Source organism: Vipera ursinii (genome assembly GCF_947247035.1).
Source record: "Vipera ursinii genome assembly, chromosome: 2".
Classification (NCBI taxonomy): Eukaryota; Metazoa; Chordata; class Lepidosauria; order Squamata; family Viperidae; genus Vipera; species Vipera ursinii.
The window spans coordinates 36515545-36536987 of NC_139513.1; the positions used below are offsets into that span (position 1 = coordinate 36515545).

Genomic DNA, 21443 nt, shown 5'->3' on the forward strand with positions numbered 1-21443 from the left:
CGGGCCTGAAACCCGATTGGTACGGATCCAGATACTCAGTTTCCTCCAGGACCAAAGGTAACTGCCGTGCCACCACGCTCTCAACAACCTTCGCAAGAAAGCCAAGGTTGGAGACAGGATGAAAGTTATTTAAAATAGCTGGATCCAAGGCAGGTTTCTTGAGGAGGGGCCTCACCACCACTTCCTTCAAGGCATCAGGGAAGCACCCCTCACTCAAGGAAGCATTAATAACTGCCAGAAGCCAGCCTCATGTCACCTCCCGAGCTGCATAAACCAGCCAGGAAGGGCACGGGTCCAACAAACACTTGGCGGCACTTAATCTCCCCATGATCCTGTCCACTTCATCCGGAGTCACAGGATCAAACTCCTCCCAAATATTATCGGCCAAACCCATCGCTTCTCCCTCATCACATACTGCCCAGTCAGAGTAAAGACCAGCCCGAATCTGAGCGATTTTATCCACCAAATACTCACTAAACGTCTCGGAAGGAGGAACTGACCAGAGAGAGCCAACTTGCACATAAAATACTAATCACAAATAATAGCTACCATAAAACTATTACATATTAGTTTTATGCTCGTTTTAAAACAATATTAATATTGTAGTTAATTTAACATGTTAATTTTGTTCTAATTAACTGGTAGAAAAACAAACAAACAAGGGCATTGTTCAAACCCCTTTTTATAAGTAGAAATCCATGATACATTTGTTTTAAAACTGTTTATGGAAGATTTCAGAAACTATTATTCGAAACTAATTAAGTGACGTATAGTTAAAAAGCCATTAGGTATACTCTAGCTATTAATTTGTGGGTTAAACAATTCAAACATTCATTGGTTCATTAAGGACAACTCAGCTGTAATTTGTAACGTGAAACCCAAACTGTGTGAGAAAAGGTTGGACAATTACATCAGCTGAGAAATTTACTCGTAAATTGATCTTTTAAAAAGGGCTATTTCATGAAAGCACGGCATCCTTCTATATTGAATTCCCATATACAGTATGGGAATTGTATCAAATCAGTCTTGGGTTTATCAATGAGAATTGAGGAATGTCAAGCCCACAAACCAGAAAATATTTTGCATACAACAAAACACACTGCAAGTGGATATCCAATAAGGCCAGCTGAATTGAAACCTGAGAAAAATCTGAGAAAAATCTGGTGGTCTGAGAAAAATCTGGTCTGAGAAAAATCTGGTGCAATCTCATCCTTTTTGCTCCTTTACTTCGGCACAGACTATGCCCCAGCTTGGCCACCATGCTGCAGCAAATCCTCTTCTTGAACATGTAGTTGCTGCACCTGGATTCAGGTATGCTGAATATCTGAATATTGTGACCAAAGTCAAAAATAACAAAAAAAAAGCTTCTTTCAACATGTAAAAAACAAGAAAAAGTAAAGGAAATGATTGGTCCATTAGTGCGTGAAAGTGGCAAGAAGGTGACAAGCAACAGGGAGAAAGCAGAACTATTGAATTCGTTTTTTGCACCTGTCTTTACACAAAGGGAAAAAAACAGACCAACCTATGAAAAATAGTGCCATAAAAAAACAGAATAGAAACACAAGTTAAGATAGGCAAAAAAATGGTAAGTGAGCACCTGTCCAGCCAAGATGAGTTCAAATCACCAGGACCAGATGGATTACACCCCAAGGTTCTCAAGGAACTGGCAGATGTGATCACTGAACCACTGAAGAGCCTTGGTGGAGCAGTGGGCTAATGCCTCCTTAAGTAACACCAGCTGCCTGCAATTAGTGTAGGTTCAAGTCCGACCAGGCTCAAGGTTGACTCAGCCTTCCATTCTTCCGAGGTAGGTAAAATGAGGACCCAGATTGTTGGGGGCAATAAGCTTCGTAAAAATGCTGCTTGGGGGGGCCCAAAAGCCCTAATAAGCAGGCATATACATCGAATGAAAGCTATTGCTAAGCACATTGATTTGTGCTTCTTAGATTGTAAGCCGCCCTGAGTCTTCGGAGAAGGATGGGATTTAAAAAAAACAAACTATATTTTTCAAAGATCCTGGAGCACTGGGGAACTACCAGAGGACTGGAAAAGACCTGATGTAGTTCCCATCTTCAAAAAAAGGGAAAAAATGGATCCAGGAAATTACAGATCTATCAGCCTGACCTCAATACCTGGGAAGATTCTGGAAAAGATAATCAAACAACAAATCAGCGAGCACCTAGAGGCAAACAAAATCATTACTAAAAGCCAACATGGGTTTGTCAAAAACAGATCATGCCAGACAAATCTTATTGCATTCTTTCACCAAGTGACAAAATTAGTGGACCAGAGGAATGCTGTGAATATAATTTACTTGGACTTCAGTAAGGCATTTGATAAAGTAGATCACAAACTACTACTTGATACGATAGAAAAATGTGCGTTAGACAGTATCACCACCAAATGGATTCATAGCTGGCTGACAGGCCGTACTCAGCGTGTGGTCCTCAATGGAACTGCATCTACATGGAGGGAAGTGTGTAGTGGGCTGCCTGAGGGCTCTGTTCTGGGCCCAGAGCTCTTCAACATCTTCATCAATGATTTGGATGAGGGGATAGATGGGGAACTCATCAAATTTGCAGACGACACCAAGCTGGCAGGAGTAGTCAATACTCCAGAAGACAGGCTTAAGATACAGGAGGATCTGGACAGACTTGAACACTGGGCGCTATCTAACAAAATGAAATTCAATGGTGAAAAAAGTAAGGTTCTACATTTAGGCAAGAAAAACCAAATGTACAGGTATAGTATAGGGGGTACCTTGCTCAATAGTAGTAACTGTGAGAGGGATCTCAGAGTCCTAATGGACAATCACTTCAACATGAGCCAACAGTGTGCTGCAGCTGCCAAAAAAGCCAACACTGTGCTAGGCTGCATTAATAGAGGGATAGAATCAAGATCACATGAAGTATTAATACCACTTTACAATGCCTTGGTAAGACCACACTTGGAATACTGCATCCAGTTTTGGTCACCACGATGTAAAAAAGATGTTGAGACTCTGGAAAGAGTACAGAGAAGAGCAACAAAGATGATTAGAGGTCTGGAAGCTAAAATATATAAGGAACGGCTTCTGGAATTGGATATGTCTAGTTTAATGAAGAGAAGGGTGAGGGGTCACATGATGGCAGTGTTCCAATATCTCAGGGGCTGCCACAAAGAAGAGGGAGGCAAGCTATTTTCCAAAGCACCCGAAAGCAGGACAAGAAGCAACAGATGGAAACTAAGCCAAGGAGAGAAGCAACCTAGAACTAAGGAGAAACTTCCTGACAGTTAGAACAATTAACCAGTGGAACAACCTGCCTGCAGAAGCTGTGAATGCTCCAACACTGGAGGTTTTTAAGAGACTGGACAGCCATTTGTCCGAAATGGTATAGGGTTTCCTGCCTGAGCAGGGGGTTGGACTAGATGACCTCCAAGGTACCTTCCAACTGTACTATTATTATTACGATCTGAATAATCTACTCCACAGCTTCTTTTACTCCCTGCACCTGCCACCGCTCCTCCCAAACAACCATCTACTGCAGACATGTCAAACTCGAAACATTACATGATGTATCAGAGCTTTCTCTCCATTGCCGGCAATGGGGCGGGCGCGGTTTCCTGATGACACGTCCAGCCCACAGGCCAGCAGTTTGACACCCCTGATCTACTGTATCCCAATATTTCCAGCACCTCCCTTTCCAATAGACACTGCTGCCCTACCTGAAGAGTCCACCCATCTGATTCCCAACATTAGCAGTGTCTTCCTTTCTTCCACTAAAGTGCTGCTGCTACCTCCACACAACATTACATTTGGCTTGTATTTTGCCCTAGTCTTCCATTTCAGAATCTTACTCTCTGGAATGCATGTGTTTCAGTTCTGTGCCCAGATAAACACACAGTGCAATTATGAAGTACCCAGCAATGTTGTATGCATGAAACGGTCCAAGCACCGAACATTTTGCACTATTAGAACAATGTCAATATATTTTCTGAATATCTTTAATAAAAAAACCTACTATCCCAAGCACATTAATATTTGCTTTTCCAATATCAATTGCATTCACCCCACCAACGTTCCATCATTACATTTCTTTTTCTTACAAGCGTTTACTATCTCATTGAATGCAAAATTGCTGTGGGGGGGGGGGGAAGCAGCAAGGAGCTGGCTACAATTACTAAAGGAAATAAAGGGGCCACAGTGCAAAATGTATCAAGTATCCCTCCTCTGCAATTCAACTCCCCGTTTTTATTTCTGAACAGAACTGGAATTTTCTAAAACCAGGTATCATTCTTCTTTTTCATGTGCCATATCCATCATCGGATGTTGGCGATCATATTGGCGATCCTGTTTTTATCAGCAGCCGCATGAAAAAGTGCGGCTGAGCTTTGTCCAAATCAGTCCCTTAGATTTTGAAGCCATGATGTTCTTCTTCTGCCTGGACCTTGTTTGCCTTCAATCTTTCCCTGGAGGATTAAATGGAGTATGCCATATTTTTCTGGGTGTCCCATCACATGTCTGAAATATTCTAACTTTCGTTTTTTAATTGTTTTGATGATTTCCTTTGGCTTTCCCAGGCGGCTTATCACCTCCTCATTTCTGATCTTGTCAACCCAGCTTATACGTAACAGCCGCCTGTAAATCCACACTTCAAATGCTTCTAGTCTCTTCGGCTGGCCTTCTGTCAGAGACCAACTCTCTACTCCATAGAGCAGGATAGAAAAAATATAACATCTGACAAGCCTGATTTTCAATCTTAGGCTTATGTCATGACTGCAGAAGACCTTTTTCATTTTGAAGAATGCTGTTCGAGCTTTCTCTATCCTTGTCTTTACTTCAGTGGTCATGTCCCAGCTTTCATGTAAATAAGAACTGTAGGAAGAAAAGTCTTCATCATGGTTCCTCCAAGCGGGGAATAAACATGGCAACTGCTTTGGGAAGAAGACTGTAGTTTATTGCAGAGGAAAGGCAGACAGAAAGATGGATCCAACAGGAAAAGAAGGGGTGAGCACATGTGGGTAGTGGGTTTTTATACCCCCTGGACTCTTTTGTCTGGAGCTATTTCCTGTTTCAAGCTTTGTATTTCCTTTGTCACGTATTCTGTCCTGAGCCTAGGTGTGCCACTCTAGGATTCTTGCTGGTTGTCTGTCCCAGCCCACCTCCCTGGGGCAGGGGTATGTAGATTTTAGAAGTCTTCTTAGCTTCAACCTTCCTGAATGGTTTACATCTGCATTTCTGCTTGCGGGAGGGAGACTTGGGGCTATTAAGAAAACCTGGGCATGCTTTTCTGCCTCTTTAAGATCCTTTTAGGAAATATATTTTCCTGCCCTTTTAATATTTCCTTCTCTGGGGAGCTGACTTCCCACAGAACCGAGGTGCGTGATCCTTTCAACTTTTTCTAATGGTATTCCTTCCCAATTTATTGGTGGTAAATTAACGGGTTGTTTGCTGATGACCATGATCTTGGTTTTTGAGGTGTTAAGCTTCAAGCTGTATTTTTCAGATATTTCTGTGACTCTGTTGATGAGGAACTGAAGGTCTTCATGCTTACTGGCAAGCAGAACTGTATCGTCAGCATATTTTAAATTGTTGATTCAAACACCATTTACTTTGATGCCAGCATGGATGTTCTCCAGTGCCTCGTTGAAGAGTGACTCAGAGTATTCGGCAACTTTCAAAGTTACTATGGTGCTAAATGAGGGGCACTTATGACTGGTCTTTGAAGTTCCAGACATCCTAGTACCCTACGGACACATGACTGTGATCTGGGTACTTGGCAACTGGCTCACACTTACAAAGTTTTTGGCATCTCACAGTCACATAATTGCCATTTGTACTCCTCCCTGACAGCTTCCTACAAGCAAAGTCAAGAAGGAAGCTGGTAAGGAAAGTCACAAGTATTAGTACCGCTTTATAAAAGCCTAGTAAGACCACACCTGGAATACTGCAATCAATTTTGGTCACCATACTACAAAAACGAGGTTGAGACCTTGGGAAAAATTCAGAGAAGAGCAACTAAGATGATCCAAGGCCTGGAGACTAAAATATATGAAGAACAGCTGCAAGAATTGGGTTTGGCTAGTCCAGGGGTAGGCAACCTTGGCTCTTTTATGACTCATGGACTTCAACTCCCAGAATTCCTGAGCCAGCTCAGGAATTCTGGGAGTTGAAGTCCATGAGTCATAAAAGAGCCGAGGTTGCCTACCCCTGGGCTAGTCTACAGAAAAGAAGAAATAGGGTGACATGATAGCAGTATTCCAGTATTTGAGGGGATGTCACAAAGAAGAGGGGATCAAATTATTCACCCAAGCACCAGAGGGAAGGACAAGAAACAATGGTTGGAAACTGATCAAAAAGAGAAGCAACCTGGAATTAAGGAGAAACTTTCAACAGTGAGAACAATTAATCAGAGGAACAGCTTTCTTCCAGAAGTTGTGGGTGCTTCATCACTGGAGATTTTTAAGAAGAGCCTGGACAAATGTTTGTCTGAAATGGTAAAGGGTATCCTGCTCAAGCAGGGGGCTGGACTAGAATCCCTTCCAGATTCTATTCCATTCTATTCCATTCATTTATATAGTCATTTCAGTAGGTTGCTTACCAAATGCCCACCTGGCAGCAGCTACCCTTAGCCCTGCCACGCTCATCTTATGCCTTGCTAGTCATCCAGGGAACCTCCCTGCCTGGCAGTAGCCACTTACCACCCTGTTTGCAAAGCACAACAGACTTGCTTAATGACCTGCCATCCTAGCTTAACAATGGCAACCGGCCCGGGACTGCCAGGATTCCCACCACTAAGCAATGCAGTCATATGGCATCATGCTGTATAACCATATCAATTAGTGATGGAAATTCTGGTGTCAATTACCACTCTATACTGAGAATTGCCTATAGTCCTGGGGTCATGTGCTCATTGTTTATGACCTTCCCAGCCAGCTTCTAGCAAACAAATCAATGGGCAAAGCCACATTTGTTTAAAGACTGCAAGATTCACTGAAAAACTGCAACAATGCACCTAATGATCATGGCAAAAAGATCATAAAATTGCTCGTGGCTCATTTAACAACCACCTTGCTTAACGACAGAAATTCTGGTCTCAATTGTGGTCATAAGTCAAGGACTACCTGTATATATAATTTATGCTGAAATATACTCTGAAATAGGACTAAATTGGGGCCCTAGATCAGACATGTCAAACTCAAGGCCCACGGGCCAACCATGCCAAGACCTATCAACCACACCCACCTGGCCCTTTGAAGGCAACCATAACGCTGACATGGTCCTCAATGAAATTGAGTTTGACACCCCTGCCCTAGTTTTTTAAAAAGCAGATTTAAAACAATGCAATTGTTAAGACATTCTTGTTTAATTTTTTATTTTTCATTCTAAGCTAAAGCATAATGCTTCCCAATTTAAAAGTACTAATCATTTCATTATATGAATAATGTTCCACTGAAGTATTATTTCTTTAAATCTGCAGCTGAAAAAACAAGTTGGTGTTTTTCAAGCATTTTTATTTTGTTTTTGTTTTAATTAAAAAATTCATGGTTTTCATCTGGCAGTTTAGAACAAGATTATGTTCAACACACCTACATACTGCGTTTTTGTTTTGTCACAACTGGTATTCAAAACCTCAAACAGGCCAACGTATACTTGACAGTTGCCATGTACCTTGTATTTACTGGTAGCTAGTTTTCAGAGAAAACACTATGTATAAAGCATGTTGTATCAAAAAAGAGATGAAGAGGAAAAAGCTATTGCCGGTGAAATTGAAATTGTAGAGAGAAGAGGTTAATAGTTAAAAAACATGTAGGCAGTTAGCAATACAACTGAAGAAGGTAGCAAGTTGATGGGGGGGTGGGCTAAAGCTGGTGACTTTTCATCAAAGGTTAAAAATCAAAGCTTACCAACTATGAGCAGCAGAAGAAAATAAGGGGAAAATTTCTTGCGGTGGAGCTTTCAATCTTCAGGATCTACTAGTTCATTTATAACAGAGATGGGCAATCCCAAAGCCCACAGCCTGGTTGCAGTTTTAAATGGCAGGAGACCTTCCTCTAAATCAGGGCTTTTCAACCTTTTCACCCACTGTACCACTTTTAGGATATGGCAACATCCGAGTACCACCAGTCACCTAGCAAGGTGTCAAAAACTTGATGATCAAAAAAAAAAGAAAGAAAAAAGTAATGAAGTACAGGTAGTCCTCGACTTACAACAGTTCGCTTAGTGACTGTTTGAAGTTACAATGGCACTGATAAAAGTGCCCCCAAAGGCACAGCCGAGCAAGACAACTGCCTGCCCGCCTGGCGGTCCTCTTCCTCCTGTCCAAGGTTTTCATTGTTGTGAGCATTTCTGTTGAGGATTGGCAGCGGGGATGGGGTGGGGGGTGTTTGGTTTTTATTCACCCCATCTGCTGGGTGGTTGCAGCAGGTTTTGGTCACTTCTCATGACACTGGGACACTGGGACCATCATAAATATGAATCAGTTGCCAAGCATCTGAATGTAAATCACAAGACCTTAGAGATGCTGCAACATTCAAGCTGACCGGCGCTTCTTCTGCGCTCAGAAGCACCAGGATCAGCGCTGAGCTCCAGCTGGAGCCTGGCGCTGATCCTGGCACTTCCACTGAGCCCTGACAGCCCCGAAGAAGCGCTAATCCTGGCGCTTTCGCTGAGCCCTGACAGCCTTGCGGCTCCAGCCATCTCTTGCTCAGGCTTGTGGGGTGCTGCCACCGATTCTGCTCATTCCCCTCCCACGCTGCCACTTTTCTAGGATGGTCGCATACCACCTGCCAGGTGCCAATGTACTACGGGTGGTACCTGTACCACTGGTTGAAAAGCCCTGCTCTAAATCAGACATGTCAAACTCGCGGCCTCACGTAATGTCGTGCAATGTATCGGGACAGTTTTGCCATTGCCGGCAATTGGGTGGGCGTGGCTTCCGGATGACGTGTCCGGTCCGTGGGCCGGCAGTTTGACACCCCTGCTCTAAATCTATGCTATGAATGCTACAGACAGACTAGCAATCTAGAAAACTGGAGGAGAGCAGACAACCCTATTTCTCTCCTATTCTTCTCTCATGGAGAAAAGCATGCCTTGGACTACCAGGGCTGTTGACATAGTTCATTTATTTAATTAATTATTATATGCCATTATTATTTTTATGAACTCAAGGCAGCAAACATATCTAATCTTCCTCTTCCGATTTTTCCCCTAACAACAACCTTGTGAAATGGGTTGAGCTGAAGGAGAGCGAGGTCACCCAGCAAGCTTTCATGTCTAAGGTGGGCATAGAACTCAACATCTCCCAATTTCTAGCTTGATGCATTATCCACTCAACCAAACTGGCTAGTTAGAATATTTGGAGGAGGGGAGCACATGCAATGTTAAGTAGGACTCCCAAACTGGGAGTAAGTGATGGACAGAGCATGGAGAGGATAGGAAGCGAACGATCCAGGAAAAAAAGGCATTTGGCAGGCAATCGGACTTAGAAATAAAAGCTGCAACAGAGAGCAAATTGACCGGTAGAGGCTCCCTCGACATTTTTTTTATGCTATGTTCCTCTTTCCTGGATCACTGATGCCAGGAACAAGAATGCTGCAAGGAAGTTCCTGTCTTGCAAATGGTGTAAAATGCACTAAACTGTTATTCAGATTATTTATTACCAGTGCTTTTTTTGTAAAAGAAAAAGGTGCCGGAACTCACACGTCATACAACCCGCCTTGCCTATCCTACAAGGTTCCATCCAAAAAAGGTGCCAGAACTCGTTCTGAGCATTCTATGAGAAAAAAGCCCTGTTTATTACTATCTTACTTCTCCCTCCCTGCTTACGCATCAGAAGACTACTGCTCTAATGAAGAGGCTTAATCTACATTTATCTACTGATTTGACATGGTTGCACCAACAGCCTCTGTTTTTTTGTACAGCACCACCTTCCAAAGGTCAGGTTTTGGGAATGTGAATTATGCCTCTTCATGTGTCATTTCGTACAACAAACCAGCTCTGCATGTACAAATCATCATTCCAGGAAGAATCCTGGAAAAGGCAGATATCATTCAATGAAATCGCAAACAACTCCAAAAGATTGGGTGCAGTCTAAACCACGAATGAGATGGAGCTGTTCAAATGGCTGATCTGATTGTGTTGTTGCTGTCATTGGATGGCGGGAGGGTTTTTTATGAGTTTTCATTATGCATTAGATTTTTTAAAATGTTGATCCAGAGTCACCTATGTGTGGGTTGGGTGGCTATATAAATTTGTTTAATAAATACATTTTATTTAAAGCCAACAGATAATTATACTTACTTTGCCTTACTCCACCCACTATTTTTTTCCCAGTGTGGCCTTCCACCCAGTAAAAGTTGCTTTACAAGGTAATAATAAAAATTACTGAGCCTATGCACTTTGAACGTCTAAAAAAAGCCAACCTAATACAATGTTTGTGATATATCAACCTCTTCAAAAAGCAGAGGTAACCTTCATCTGGAAGTTTTCAAACAAAGGCTAGATTTTAATGTTCAATATTAAGATAGGCTTTTAATAACGAACTATTTATTAAACTTGAATGCTACCCAATTCTTAACAAATGGGCAGTTATAACAATCAAATATATTACAATAAATTGAGTGAAACATAAAAGGTACAATAAATAAAAATATATTCTAAGAATTTTCATAGGAACTAGAACTGTATACCAAAGCAAGTAGATTTGTGCTGTCTCCCTTATGCTGACATAGCAAAGCAGCTGATGTGAACAGAAACAGCAGGCAGGCTCCTGAGAGATGTGGACCACTTCCTCTAATGTAGTACTATGCACCATTGCTGGTCCTCTTTCCCCTTTATATTCCCCTTATATTCACAAGGATCCATCATGGACAAATCTAGGCAGGCACAGAAGCAGCAATTCGAACAAGCAGCATCTGTGGACTTTCACACACAATTTCAACCGCCATTTGCAATGGGGCCAACTCCTTGCTTTGCTTCCATTACTTGGGCCTGGAAGCCTCACCTTCTCTATTCATGTAGATCAGACATATCAAACTCGCGATGTCACGTGACGTCGCACCACGTATCAGCACTGTTTTGCCATTGACGGCAATGAGGTGAGCGCGGCTTCTGTGTGAGGCATCTGGCCCGTGGGCCGGCAGTTTGACACCCCTGACGTAGATCCTCCCCTTCAGCCAAACCAAGCAATTGTCAATGGAAACTGTTAATACTGACTACACGTAGCCCTCATTTATCAATCACTTGTTCAATGACCATTCAAAGTTACGACAGCACTGAAAAAGGAAACTTGTAACCAACCTTCAAAGTTGTACCTGTCACAACATTCCCAGGATCACGTGATTGTGATTCAGTGCTGGTCAAGTGTTGTGCCTTTTACAAGAGCTGCAGTATCCTGTGGTCATGTGATCACCGTTTACAACCTGCATGGCCAGCTTCCCACAATTCAAGTCAATGGGTAACCCTGCAAGTCGTGGTTATGTGACATCATGCTTAATGACCCGCAGTATTAATGCAATCAGAACTGGCAAACTGAGTCGGGTGTAGTCATATGACTTTTCACCTTATGACCATGCTACTTGGCAACAGAGTTGCTGGCCCCAATTATGGTTAGCAATTACATAAGGACTACCTGTATTCCTGTAACTTTCTCAATTGGGTAAAGAAACAAGTAGAGAGGAGGCAATTGCTCTTTGACCTACCTTCGATGGTCAGCTAAGCTTGTTCAGGGGAAAATCAGAGGGAGATCTTCAAGCTCTTCGATAACCAGTTTTCACCTTGTAGCAAAAACTGCACCCATTTTCAATCACCTCCACCAAGGGTAGAGGCCATGCCTCCTTGAAAAGCAGCAAAAGGTTTGGAAGACCAAAAGTATATAACATAGGCCAGGGGTGTCAAACTCAATTTCATTGAGGGCCACATCAGCATTGTGGCTGTCCTTGGGGGGCCGGGTGGGTATGGCCAGGGTGGGCGTGGCCTACTGGTTGGGCATGGCTAGAGTGCGTATGGCCTACTGGGTGGGCATGGCCAGCTCTACATCATTGGTATCAAGGGTGCCTATGGGGGCCTGGGCAGGATTGGGACAGATCTGGGGGTCTCTGGCAGAAGGAGGGTCTCTGGGCCAGGGCCAAGGCAGCGGGGGCCGTTCCCTCTCTGTTTCCAGGATGGCTTCAGGCGCCACATGAAACCACTTTGCGGGCCGGATCCGGCCCCCGGGCCTTGTGTTTGACATGTCTGACATAGGCCATGAAGTAGGGGGAGAGCCAGTCTGATATAGCAGTTAAAACATCAGGCTAGAAACCTGAAGACCAGAACTCTAGTCTCAGTTTCTTCATGAAGCCAGCTTGATTGACCTTTGGTCAGTCACTCTATCTCAGCTCTGGGAAACAAACAAAAGCACCTCTAAAATTTTGCCAAGAAAGCTGCAGGGACTTGCCAGGAGGGAGGGAGGAAAGAAACCACTGGAATTGTTGAGATTTACACTTGAGTAAGTAAGAGAAGTAAGGATTCCCTGGAATCCAAATTGCACTTGTAATTGGTGGAGTTGCTTCCCTGGCAAAAATGCACTACTGCAAGAGCTTTCCAAACTCCATCAAGCCCATCGCCTTTCTTGACCCTTTTAATTTTTTATTGGGAAAGGACTAGTGCGTTGGTTAATAATAATAATAATAATAATAATAATAATAATAATAATAATAATAATAATAATAATAATAATAATAATAATAATAATTAATAATATTTTTTTTATTTATATACCGCCCTTCTCCCGAAGGACTCAGGTTGAGAAGACTTGCTTGGTTCCTTGAATCTTTGGCCCCGACCAAAAAAAAACATCTGTTCCTACGTATCTTGGGAAGAAGGGGAGAGGTTTGAGACGGGTCCCCGTGTTCAGTTCTTGCGAATTAACTGAGAGACCAAAGAAACACCAAATGCTCTCGACCTAACCCCGAGCAGCCTCAGAAGTTGACGGGCGCTGGGAGGCAGCCCAGGACGGATGGGGCTGTCCCCCTTTTTTCCCCCCACGCTTCTCCCCAGGAGGACGCAGACCGCTAAGAGGCCGAAGCCTGGCCGCGAGGGGCGGGCGCACTCACCGCGTTGCGCCTCCTGAGCAGGGTGGCTCTGAGCAAAGGCAAATCTCGGATTAGGACCCCAGCCTGGCTCGCCATGGGAGACGCCATCTTCAGCCACGCGGGTAAACCGGGGAGGAGCTTCCGCCCGAGCAGGGGCGGCTCCAGGGCTGGATCAGGCCGGCGGCCGGGCGGAGAACTGCGCCGAAGCGGTCGAGTTGCAGGAGGCGGCAGCGCCCGCAAGAAGGGCGATTCTCCCGTGGAGGCCGAGATACAGGGCAGTTGTAAGGAAAAGAAATTGGCCGAAACCTCCTAAGTCCGGATGCGGAAGCGTGTTGTAGGGAATGCACGCATCTACTCTTACCCGCGAAGCATGCACGCTAAAGTCCAATCTGCCCTTCTCTCTTGCTCGCTTTAGGATCCCCATTCGCGTCGCATCTCAACAATTTTTTTAGAGTTCTCCAAACGCCCCGTTGGACGCGTCGGAGCAAGAATCGGGCAGAAATGAAATGGAAGGTGGTCCACGGAGACCGCCCGAGCCGAGATCGGCAGTATACACGTGTTTCACATTTGCTCTTCGAAAAGTATGGATCCGTGTGTGATATTGCGAAGTCGGCGGCGGCGCCGCCGTCGTGGTGGTAGGAACTCTTAAGTAAAATGCCCGTCGAAGGATTCATACGATACCTTTCTGAAACTTTTTTTCCTCCTCGCTCTGGCTCTTTTCCCTCATTTATTGGAAAAAGGAAACCCTGCTAGGAAGAAAGCAAAACTGGGAAGAGGAGTGATTCAGGAAAGAGTGTTTAATTATCCTAGTTACCAAATGTATGGTCCCATCCATATCGTGTGCTTGTTAAATGTATAGTACTCTGTATACAGGCTGGTGTTAATCTTAGATGTGAATTTGGAATAGGTGACTACAGAACAGCATTAAAGCGTTTATATCAAATTCATCAAATACACACACCAACTTTTTAATTCTGTTTACAGAAAGTTTGGAAAGGTGCTCTGGTTGTATCCTGATTGTATCAAGTCATACTTACATTTCATCGTATACTAGCCCACAGCCAAAAACAAATGGGAAACTTGTTTCAGGCCTAGTCTTGGGGCAAAAAAAATGTGGTTTTCATAAACATTGTAATCAACTGGAAAAGGTATCTTTGTCTTCCCCACCTCAAAATAGTCCATGACACTAATGAAAGAGCTCACTTATTTTCAACCTAAGTTGCTCTGCAGGTAGCCAGGGAAGAAGGGCTGAAGTGGAAAGAGGATGAAGCCTGCAGGTTAAATAGAGAAGCATCCTAACCCCCTTCTGTCACTTTTTGGGGGAGTCTTTTTAATTATGCTCCAGGGTGATACTCTGACTTTTGAGTTGTGGAGTTTCAATCAAGTCAGACAAGAGCTGGAAGGGTCCTTGGAGGTCCTCTAGTCTAGTGCAACCCTCTGCTCAAGCATGAGATCCTGTACCATTTCAGACAGGTGGATATCCAGTCTCTTCTTAAAAACCTCCAGTGATGAAGCACCTACAACTTCTGAAGGCAAGATGTTCCACTGGATAATTGTCCTCACTGTTAGGCGCTGTATAATTAGGGTTGTCCTGCCCAATCAGCTCAGCTCAGAAGGATGGAATAGTTACTAGCTTCAAGAGGACTAGAGTCTAAAACATATGAAGAATAGTTGAAAGAATTGGGTATGTCTAGTTTAATGAAAAGAAGGACTAAGGGTGACATAATAGCAGAGTTCCAGTATCTAAGGGGCTGCCACGAAGAAACCGGAGTCAACCCAGAGACCTGAAGACAGAACAAGAAGCAATGGATGGAAACTAATCAAGGAGAAAAGCAGCCTAGAACTAAGGAGAAATTTCCTGACAGAACAAATGGATCAGTGGAATGTCTTGCTTTGAGACGTTATGGGTGCCCCATCAGTGGAGGTTTTTAAGAAGAGACTGGACAACTATTTATCTGAAATGGTATAGGTTTTCCTGCTTGACAAAGGGATTGGACTAGAAGACATCCAAGATCTCTTCCAACTCTCTTATTCTGTTGTTATCTTTTTTTTTCTCATTCAACAAGTGTTAAAAGATACAAGTATAACTATAGTCAGTTTTTGAATATTACAAAGTAGTTTTTCCCAATTTTCATTTTGAGTGGTATAAGATCACAAACATCTGACCAAATAAGAAAAAAATTCCACTGACTGGCTAACAGGTAGAAAGGGGTTCAAGGAAGATCAAATGAAGATGGATGGAGTATGCTAAAGTAGTGTACAGTAGATATGTCAATATACAAGGTATCTTATAAGATCCTTCTGACTAACAAGAACCTCTAGTGGTAACTTACGAAGTTAAATCAGCCATCTGGTCATTACAAAAACAGTCAAAACCTGATAGAAGACTCAAACTGAAGTAGGGCAGGCAAGAAATGAAGAATCGGGAAAAGCTGTAACCAAGCTATTATGCCAGCAAATCTGGGAAATGACACAGTGGCCAACAGATTAGATCAGGGGTGTCAAACTGCCGGCCCATGTGCCAGATGCCTCACACGGAAGCCACACCCACCCCAGCTCCAGCAAGGGGAGAAAAATCGCAATACATCGCAAAATGTCACGTGATGTGAGTTTGACACCCCTGGACTAGATGAATCTAATTCCAATTTTAAAAAGGAGATTTAGCACAAGGTGCAAATTGTCCTACAATATCCTTTATTTCATATGCTAGCCAAGTAATGCTTAGCAGGGCTTTTCAAGCAGTGGTACGGGTACCACCTGTGGTACATTGGCACCTGGCAGGTGGTACGCGACCATCCTAGAAAAGTAGCAGGGCAGGGGAATGAGCTGAACCGGTGGCAGCACCGCACAAGCCTGAGCGAGAGACAGATGGAGCTGCTGGGCTGTCAGGGCTCAGCGGAAGCGCCAGGATCAGCGCAAGGCTCCAGCTGGAGCTCGGCGCTGATCCTGGCACTTCTGAGCCCAGAAGAAGCGCCAATCAGCTGGAATGTTGCAGCATCTCCAGGGTCTTGTGATTTACCTTCAGTTGCTTGGCAATTGATTCATATTTATGATGGTCACAGTGTCCCAGGGTCATGTGAAGTGACCAAAACCTGCTGCAACCACCCAGCGGGGGGGGGGGATAAAAACCAAACACACCCCACCCCACCCCCGCTGCCAATCCTCAACAGAAAAGCTCACAACAATGAAAACCTCAGACAGAAGGAAGAGCACCGCCGGGCGGGCAGGCAGGTGTGGCTTGGGGGGGCACTTTTTTCAGTGCCATTGAAACTTTGAACAATCATTAAGTCAACTGCTGTAAGTTGAGGACTACCTGTACTTCATCACTTTTTTTTTGTCATCAAGTTTTTGACACCTTGCTAGGCGACTGGTGGTGCTCGGATGTTGCCGTATCCTAAAAGTGGTACAATGGGTGAAAAGGTTGAAAAGCCCTGATGCTTAGGACCGCTGTTGTAGAAAGAGGAATGTGAGATGTTCAAGCAGCCTTTAGAAAAGGTTGAGGAACACAAGGCCTTGCTGATGCATGCTGGATGTCTGAGGAAGCCAAGGAATAGCCCAAAGAAGTCAGTATGTGCTTCACTGATTATATGAGGGCCTTGACAGCCCAAAGTGCAAAGAATTGTACAAGTAGTCCTCGACTTAATAACCGTTTGTTGTTTTACTGACTAAAGTTATAAAGAAGTAGGAAAAAGTGACTCAATGACATTTTTCACAGTGACTTACAACTATTGTAGCATCCCCATGGTCACATGATCAAAATTCGGACACTTGGCACTCATGACTATTGCTGTGTCCACAGGTCATGACCACTTTTTGCAATCTTGACAAAGCCAATGGGAAAGCCAGATTCACTTAACAACCGTGTTACTAACTTAACAACTGCAGTGATTGACCTAAGAGCCCTTTACAGCTGGATGGCCAGATACCTGTAGGACTGCCAATTCCAATTAGTACCAGACTAACCAGTTTGATCAACCAGGGAGAAACTGCTACAAATCTCACATTTTCAGGCTGTTTGAGGGACTAAGGCAAAAAGGCATTTCTTTTCTCAAGCAATGGCAGTGGCTAGCCCTCTTTGCAGATATTTTGACAAGTGTGGAAAAATCAGTTGCTTGGCAGTTCTTTCTCCTGATTTGATGGTGCCATCTGTAATTTTTATTTTTGTGGCCTTCATTGTTGGTTTGTGTTGGTGTAATGTCATTGTTGCTAACCATGATTTTTTTTGTCTAATTTTAGACTTCACAGTGGATAATTGTTTGACTATATTTGCCACTCAGAATCTCTTTGATTGCGGCAGGATAGAAAGGAAGGAGAGAGCGAGACAGCTTAAAATTGTTAGATTGCAAAACAATAGTCCATGTTTTCCTCTAAGGCAGGGGTGTCAAACTGCCAGCCTGCAGGCCGGATGCATCATCAGGAAACCACGCCCACCCCATTGCTGGCAATGGCGAAAAAGCTCCGATACGTTGGGCGACATCACGTGATGTCGCGAGTTTGACATGCCTGCTTTAAGGGATGAGATGCTGTTCTCACATTTTCTCAGTTCTTTTTATTCTGCTAAGGACATGTGAACAGTGAAATAGCCTGCTCATTTTCATATCATTCACAGAGATCCTTTTCCCAACTCCCATTTGTTCAAGATGAATGCTGTGTTCGGCACCAAGGAGGTGTGCCCAGCAGTTCAAGAAATGTTGTTTATCATTAACCTTTTATTTAAGCGGAAAACCTATTTGACAAATACAAATTCATTATAACCAGCAGGGCGGCATGGAGCTTTCAACGGAAATAAATAAATAATTTCACTGAATGCCATCTGAGCTCCTGCTGATACATGTCAGGAATAAAACAGCTATTACAGCAGTGGATCAAAGAGCAATTGTTTGTCATTGGGGTTCTTTTTTTATGGTTAACCGTATTCTAATTTAAAATGAAGTAGACTGGGAGCAAAGTCAACCTCGCTTGATTCACAGCATTATTAGTCCCAGGGGCTTAGGTCCTTCAAAGCAGCAAAAATGGGCCACCCTTTCTACACAAATAAGGACTGATTTGTTTGGAGATACAGGTGGAAAACCTTTAATTGATAAAGCTTTAGAATGGCTAATTTGGAATTCAGAAGGTTGCAAATTTTAGCTAGTAAATTTTCATCTTTACCATATGAATTAACCATAGGATGTACGTTATATGAATTACACGAGGCATATAATGGTTCAATTTAGAACAGATTTACAAAGGCAGCTGCTTTAACAAGAGGCAGAGAAATGTTGCTTTCACACATACACAGTCTGAAGGGTTTCTTCTAAGTCAGGGCTTTTCAACCTTTTCACCCATTGTACCGCTTTTAGGATATGGCAACATCCAAGTACCACCAGTCACCTAGCAAGGTGTCAAAAACTTGATGACCAAAAAAGGAAAAAAGTGATGAAGTACAGGTAGCCCTCGACTTACAATAGTTCGCTTAGTGACTGTTTGAAGTTACAGTGGCACTGAAAAAGTGCCCCCCAAGCCACAGCCGAGCAAGACACCTGCCTGCCCGCCCGGCGGTGCTCTTCCTCCTGTCCAAGGTTTTCATTGTGAGCATTTCTGTTGAGGATTGGCAGCAGGGGTGGTGTTGGGGGTGTTTGGTTTTTATCCCCCCCCCCCCCCGCTGGGTGGTTGCAGCAGGTTTTGGTCACTTCACATTGTGACCGTCATAAATATGAATCAGTTGCCAAGCATCTGAATGTAAATCACAAGACCCTGGAGATGCTGCAACATTCCAGCTGATCTGCACTTCTTCTGGGCTCAGAAGTGCCAGTATCGTCCTTACCTCCAGCTGGAGCCTGGTGCTGATCCTGGTGCTTCCACTGAGCCCTGACAGCCCTGCAGCTCCAGCCATCTCTCACTCAGGCTTATGTGGTGCTGCCACCAGTTCAGATCATTCCCCTCCCCCGCTACCACTTTTCTAGGATGGTCGCATACCACCTGCAAGGTGACAATGTACCACAAGTGGTACCCATACCACTGGTTGAAAAGCCCTGTTCTAAGTCAAATCCCAAGCTTTACATAGACACAGATGTGCTTCCATTGTTGAGGTGCTTGAATACATCAATATAGTAAGAGACTGGTCATTGATCAAATCATGAGTAATGAAGCTTCAGTTGGTTATAGATTAGAGAGAGAGCTGGAAGCAAAGCATCTAATGTCACCTATTTTAATTCCTTAATTGTATTCTTTATGACTGAGATGGCATACAAGCTAACTCTTCTGAAATTTATTCTGCTTAATGTTATAATACATTATTACTGCTTATTCATTTGTTAGATCTGAATCTGGTTTGTGGGTGCTCCGTCAGTGGAGGTTTTTAAGCAGAGATTGGACAACCATTTGTCTTATCTGGTATGGGGTTTCCTGCCTGAGCCAGGGGATTGGACTAGAAGACCTCTAAGGTCCCTTCCAACTCTGTTTTGTTTCTTTCAGAAACTACTCATTTCTCACTTTCCATTCCCTCTTCCCGAACAATTAACCTTATAAGATAGGTTGGGCTGGTCCAAAATCACCCAGTGAATTCTGTATGTCAAGCTGAATTTAAACCTACCTTATCAACATCTTAACTATTGCATGGCCCCTGGTCTCTTTTGAGTTCCTTTCCCCATTTCTGTGATTTCACTTTACTCCTTACTTCTATACTTCTTACTTCTGTACTTACTTCTACCTAGTCCTGAATTTCCAAACAGTTCTGAGAAGAGCTAACCAGTAAGAATCTAAATGGAATTACCTAGAATGTTTCCCCTTCCATACCACTAATGATGTTCAAAAGATGTAAGTGGGTTTCTCTCCCAAATTTAGAACTTCTTCATTTGTGATGAACTATGAGCTGGACTACATGGGATTCGTTTATTGCCCCCCCCCCCATGAAAATTTTTAACCACATTTTGAGAAACTGGTTGATGAAATCCTTCCTTTACTGAAGACAACAGCTAAGAATTCCACCATCTCATGGTAACAAAAATGCATCCTCGTGGAATATTTAATAACTGTCAAGAGAAAATATCAATCCAAGGAAAAAAGAGCAAAATAAATGTTTGTTTGTTTGTTTTTAAGAAATTTACAACTAGAGTGGGAAGACTAAAATGGCTAATAATCGTTTCTCATTCTTTGGACATCAGCTTGTGTAAATTTCCATTTTAACGTTTTGGTGGGGAAAGAAACAAGCAGAATAATTATGATGGAAGTGAATTGACTGAAAGCAGTACAAGTGGCACATCCGTTTGCAAAAGAGATGTATTATCTTTAGCAAAAGGATTGCTATATAATACAGCAGAGAAAAACAGCTCTAGACTATTGAGAGAGATTTGCTGTAAGTCTTTTTGACACTTAGGTTCCACATAGGTGGAGCATTCTATACAGTACTGTGGTGTGGAGAGAGAATTTTATTGAATTTCTGTCGGATTCAGCAGAGAACCATGGAAGGGAAAAAATGTTATGATTTGAAGTGTGCAAAATCTAGTGGAGGAAAATGACTTCTCGGGATGCAGACTTAAGATTTGACCATGTATGGTCCTTGGGATGCTACCTTGATAACACAATGGTAGCAAAACCGACCTACTACTGAGAAGACAGTGGCTCTTTCTTGTTTTGTGGAACAGAGAAATCAAAGCTGTCATACACAATGGTGCTGCAGGAAAGAGTGATTTTTAAAAAGTGCAGAAACACAAACCCCTGCAGCAAACTAAGGCTACATCAGAATGGCAATACACCTGCAGCGATGTCACAACACAAACTCTGCCCTTTCATACCGATGTCTAATGTAACTACGTAAGTTGTGAAGTTTAGCATGAAGACACAACACATGTCCTGTCACTTGTACCACTTGGCCATATTCCAGCTGCCAATGGCAATACATTGTTCTGAGATTTTTGTAAAATATCAGAATCGGACTGAATCTACTGTGCTTCATAATTCCATTTGATTTATATTGTTTTGACTTTGATGTTTTATTACTCATGCTTGGCTTAAGCTTCATAGTGATTTTTGGTTTCTTAGTGGGATATATAGAATATAGCTAATTATTTTAACTAATTAATGATACATTAGCTATAACCCCCCCATAACATTAAAAAAAAATCTTATTTGTATTGCATTCTTTGGGGTTTTCATGTTGTCTGTTGTATTTGTTTACAAGTTTTGTTTAAAGAATTCAATAAAGGAAAAGAAAAGAAGGGGTAAAAGAGAATTCTGTTAAAGCAGACACAACTGTTTTGAGCCATTTGAAATATTTGGCATTTTAAAGATGTGATTTGCAGCATAAAATGGCTGTGATTGCCAGTGGCAATTAACTGTTTTACCACAAGGACAACCAATAAAGTTGTTTCCTTCCATTCCCTATTAACAGGTGCTCTTCTCTACCTCAT

The 21443-nt window shown here is 43.0% G+C and overlaps 1 protein-coding gene across 1 annotated transcript in view; it reads right to left on the reverse strand.

Moving 5' to 3' along the window:
* The window catches only part of SUCLG2 (succinate-CoA ligase GDP-forming subunit beta), a 254905-nt gene extending 241710 nt beyond the window's left edge, over positions 1-13195 (reverse strand). The window contains exon 1 of the mRNA XM_083355183.1: positions 13075-13195. Coding sequence (XP_083211309.1) covers positions 13075-13161 — 87 coding nt within the window. The 5' untranslated portion in view covers positions 13162-13195. The remainder of the gene's footprint in view (positions 1-13074) is intronic.
* Between the last annotated feature and the right edge of the window lie 8248 nt (positions 13196-21443).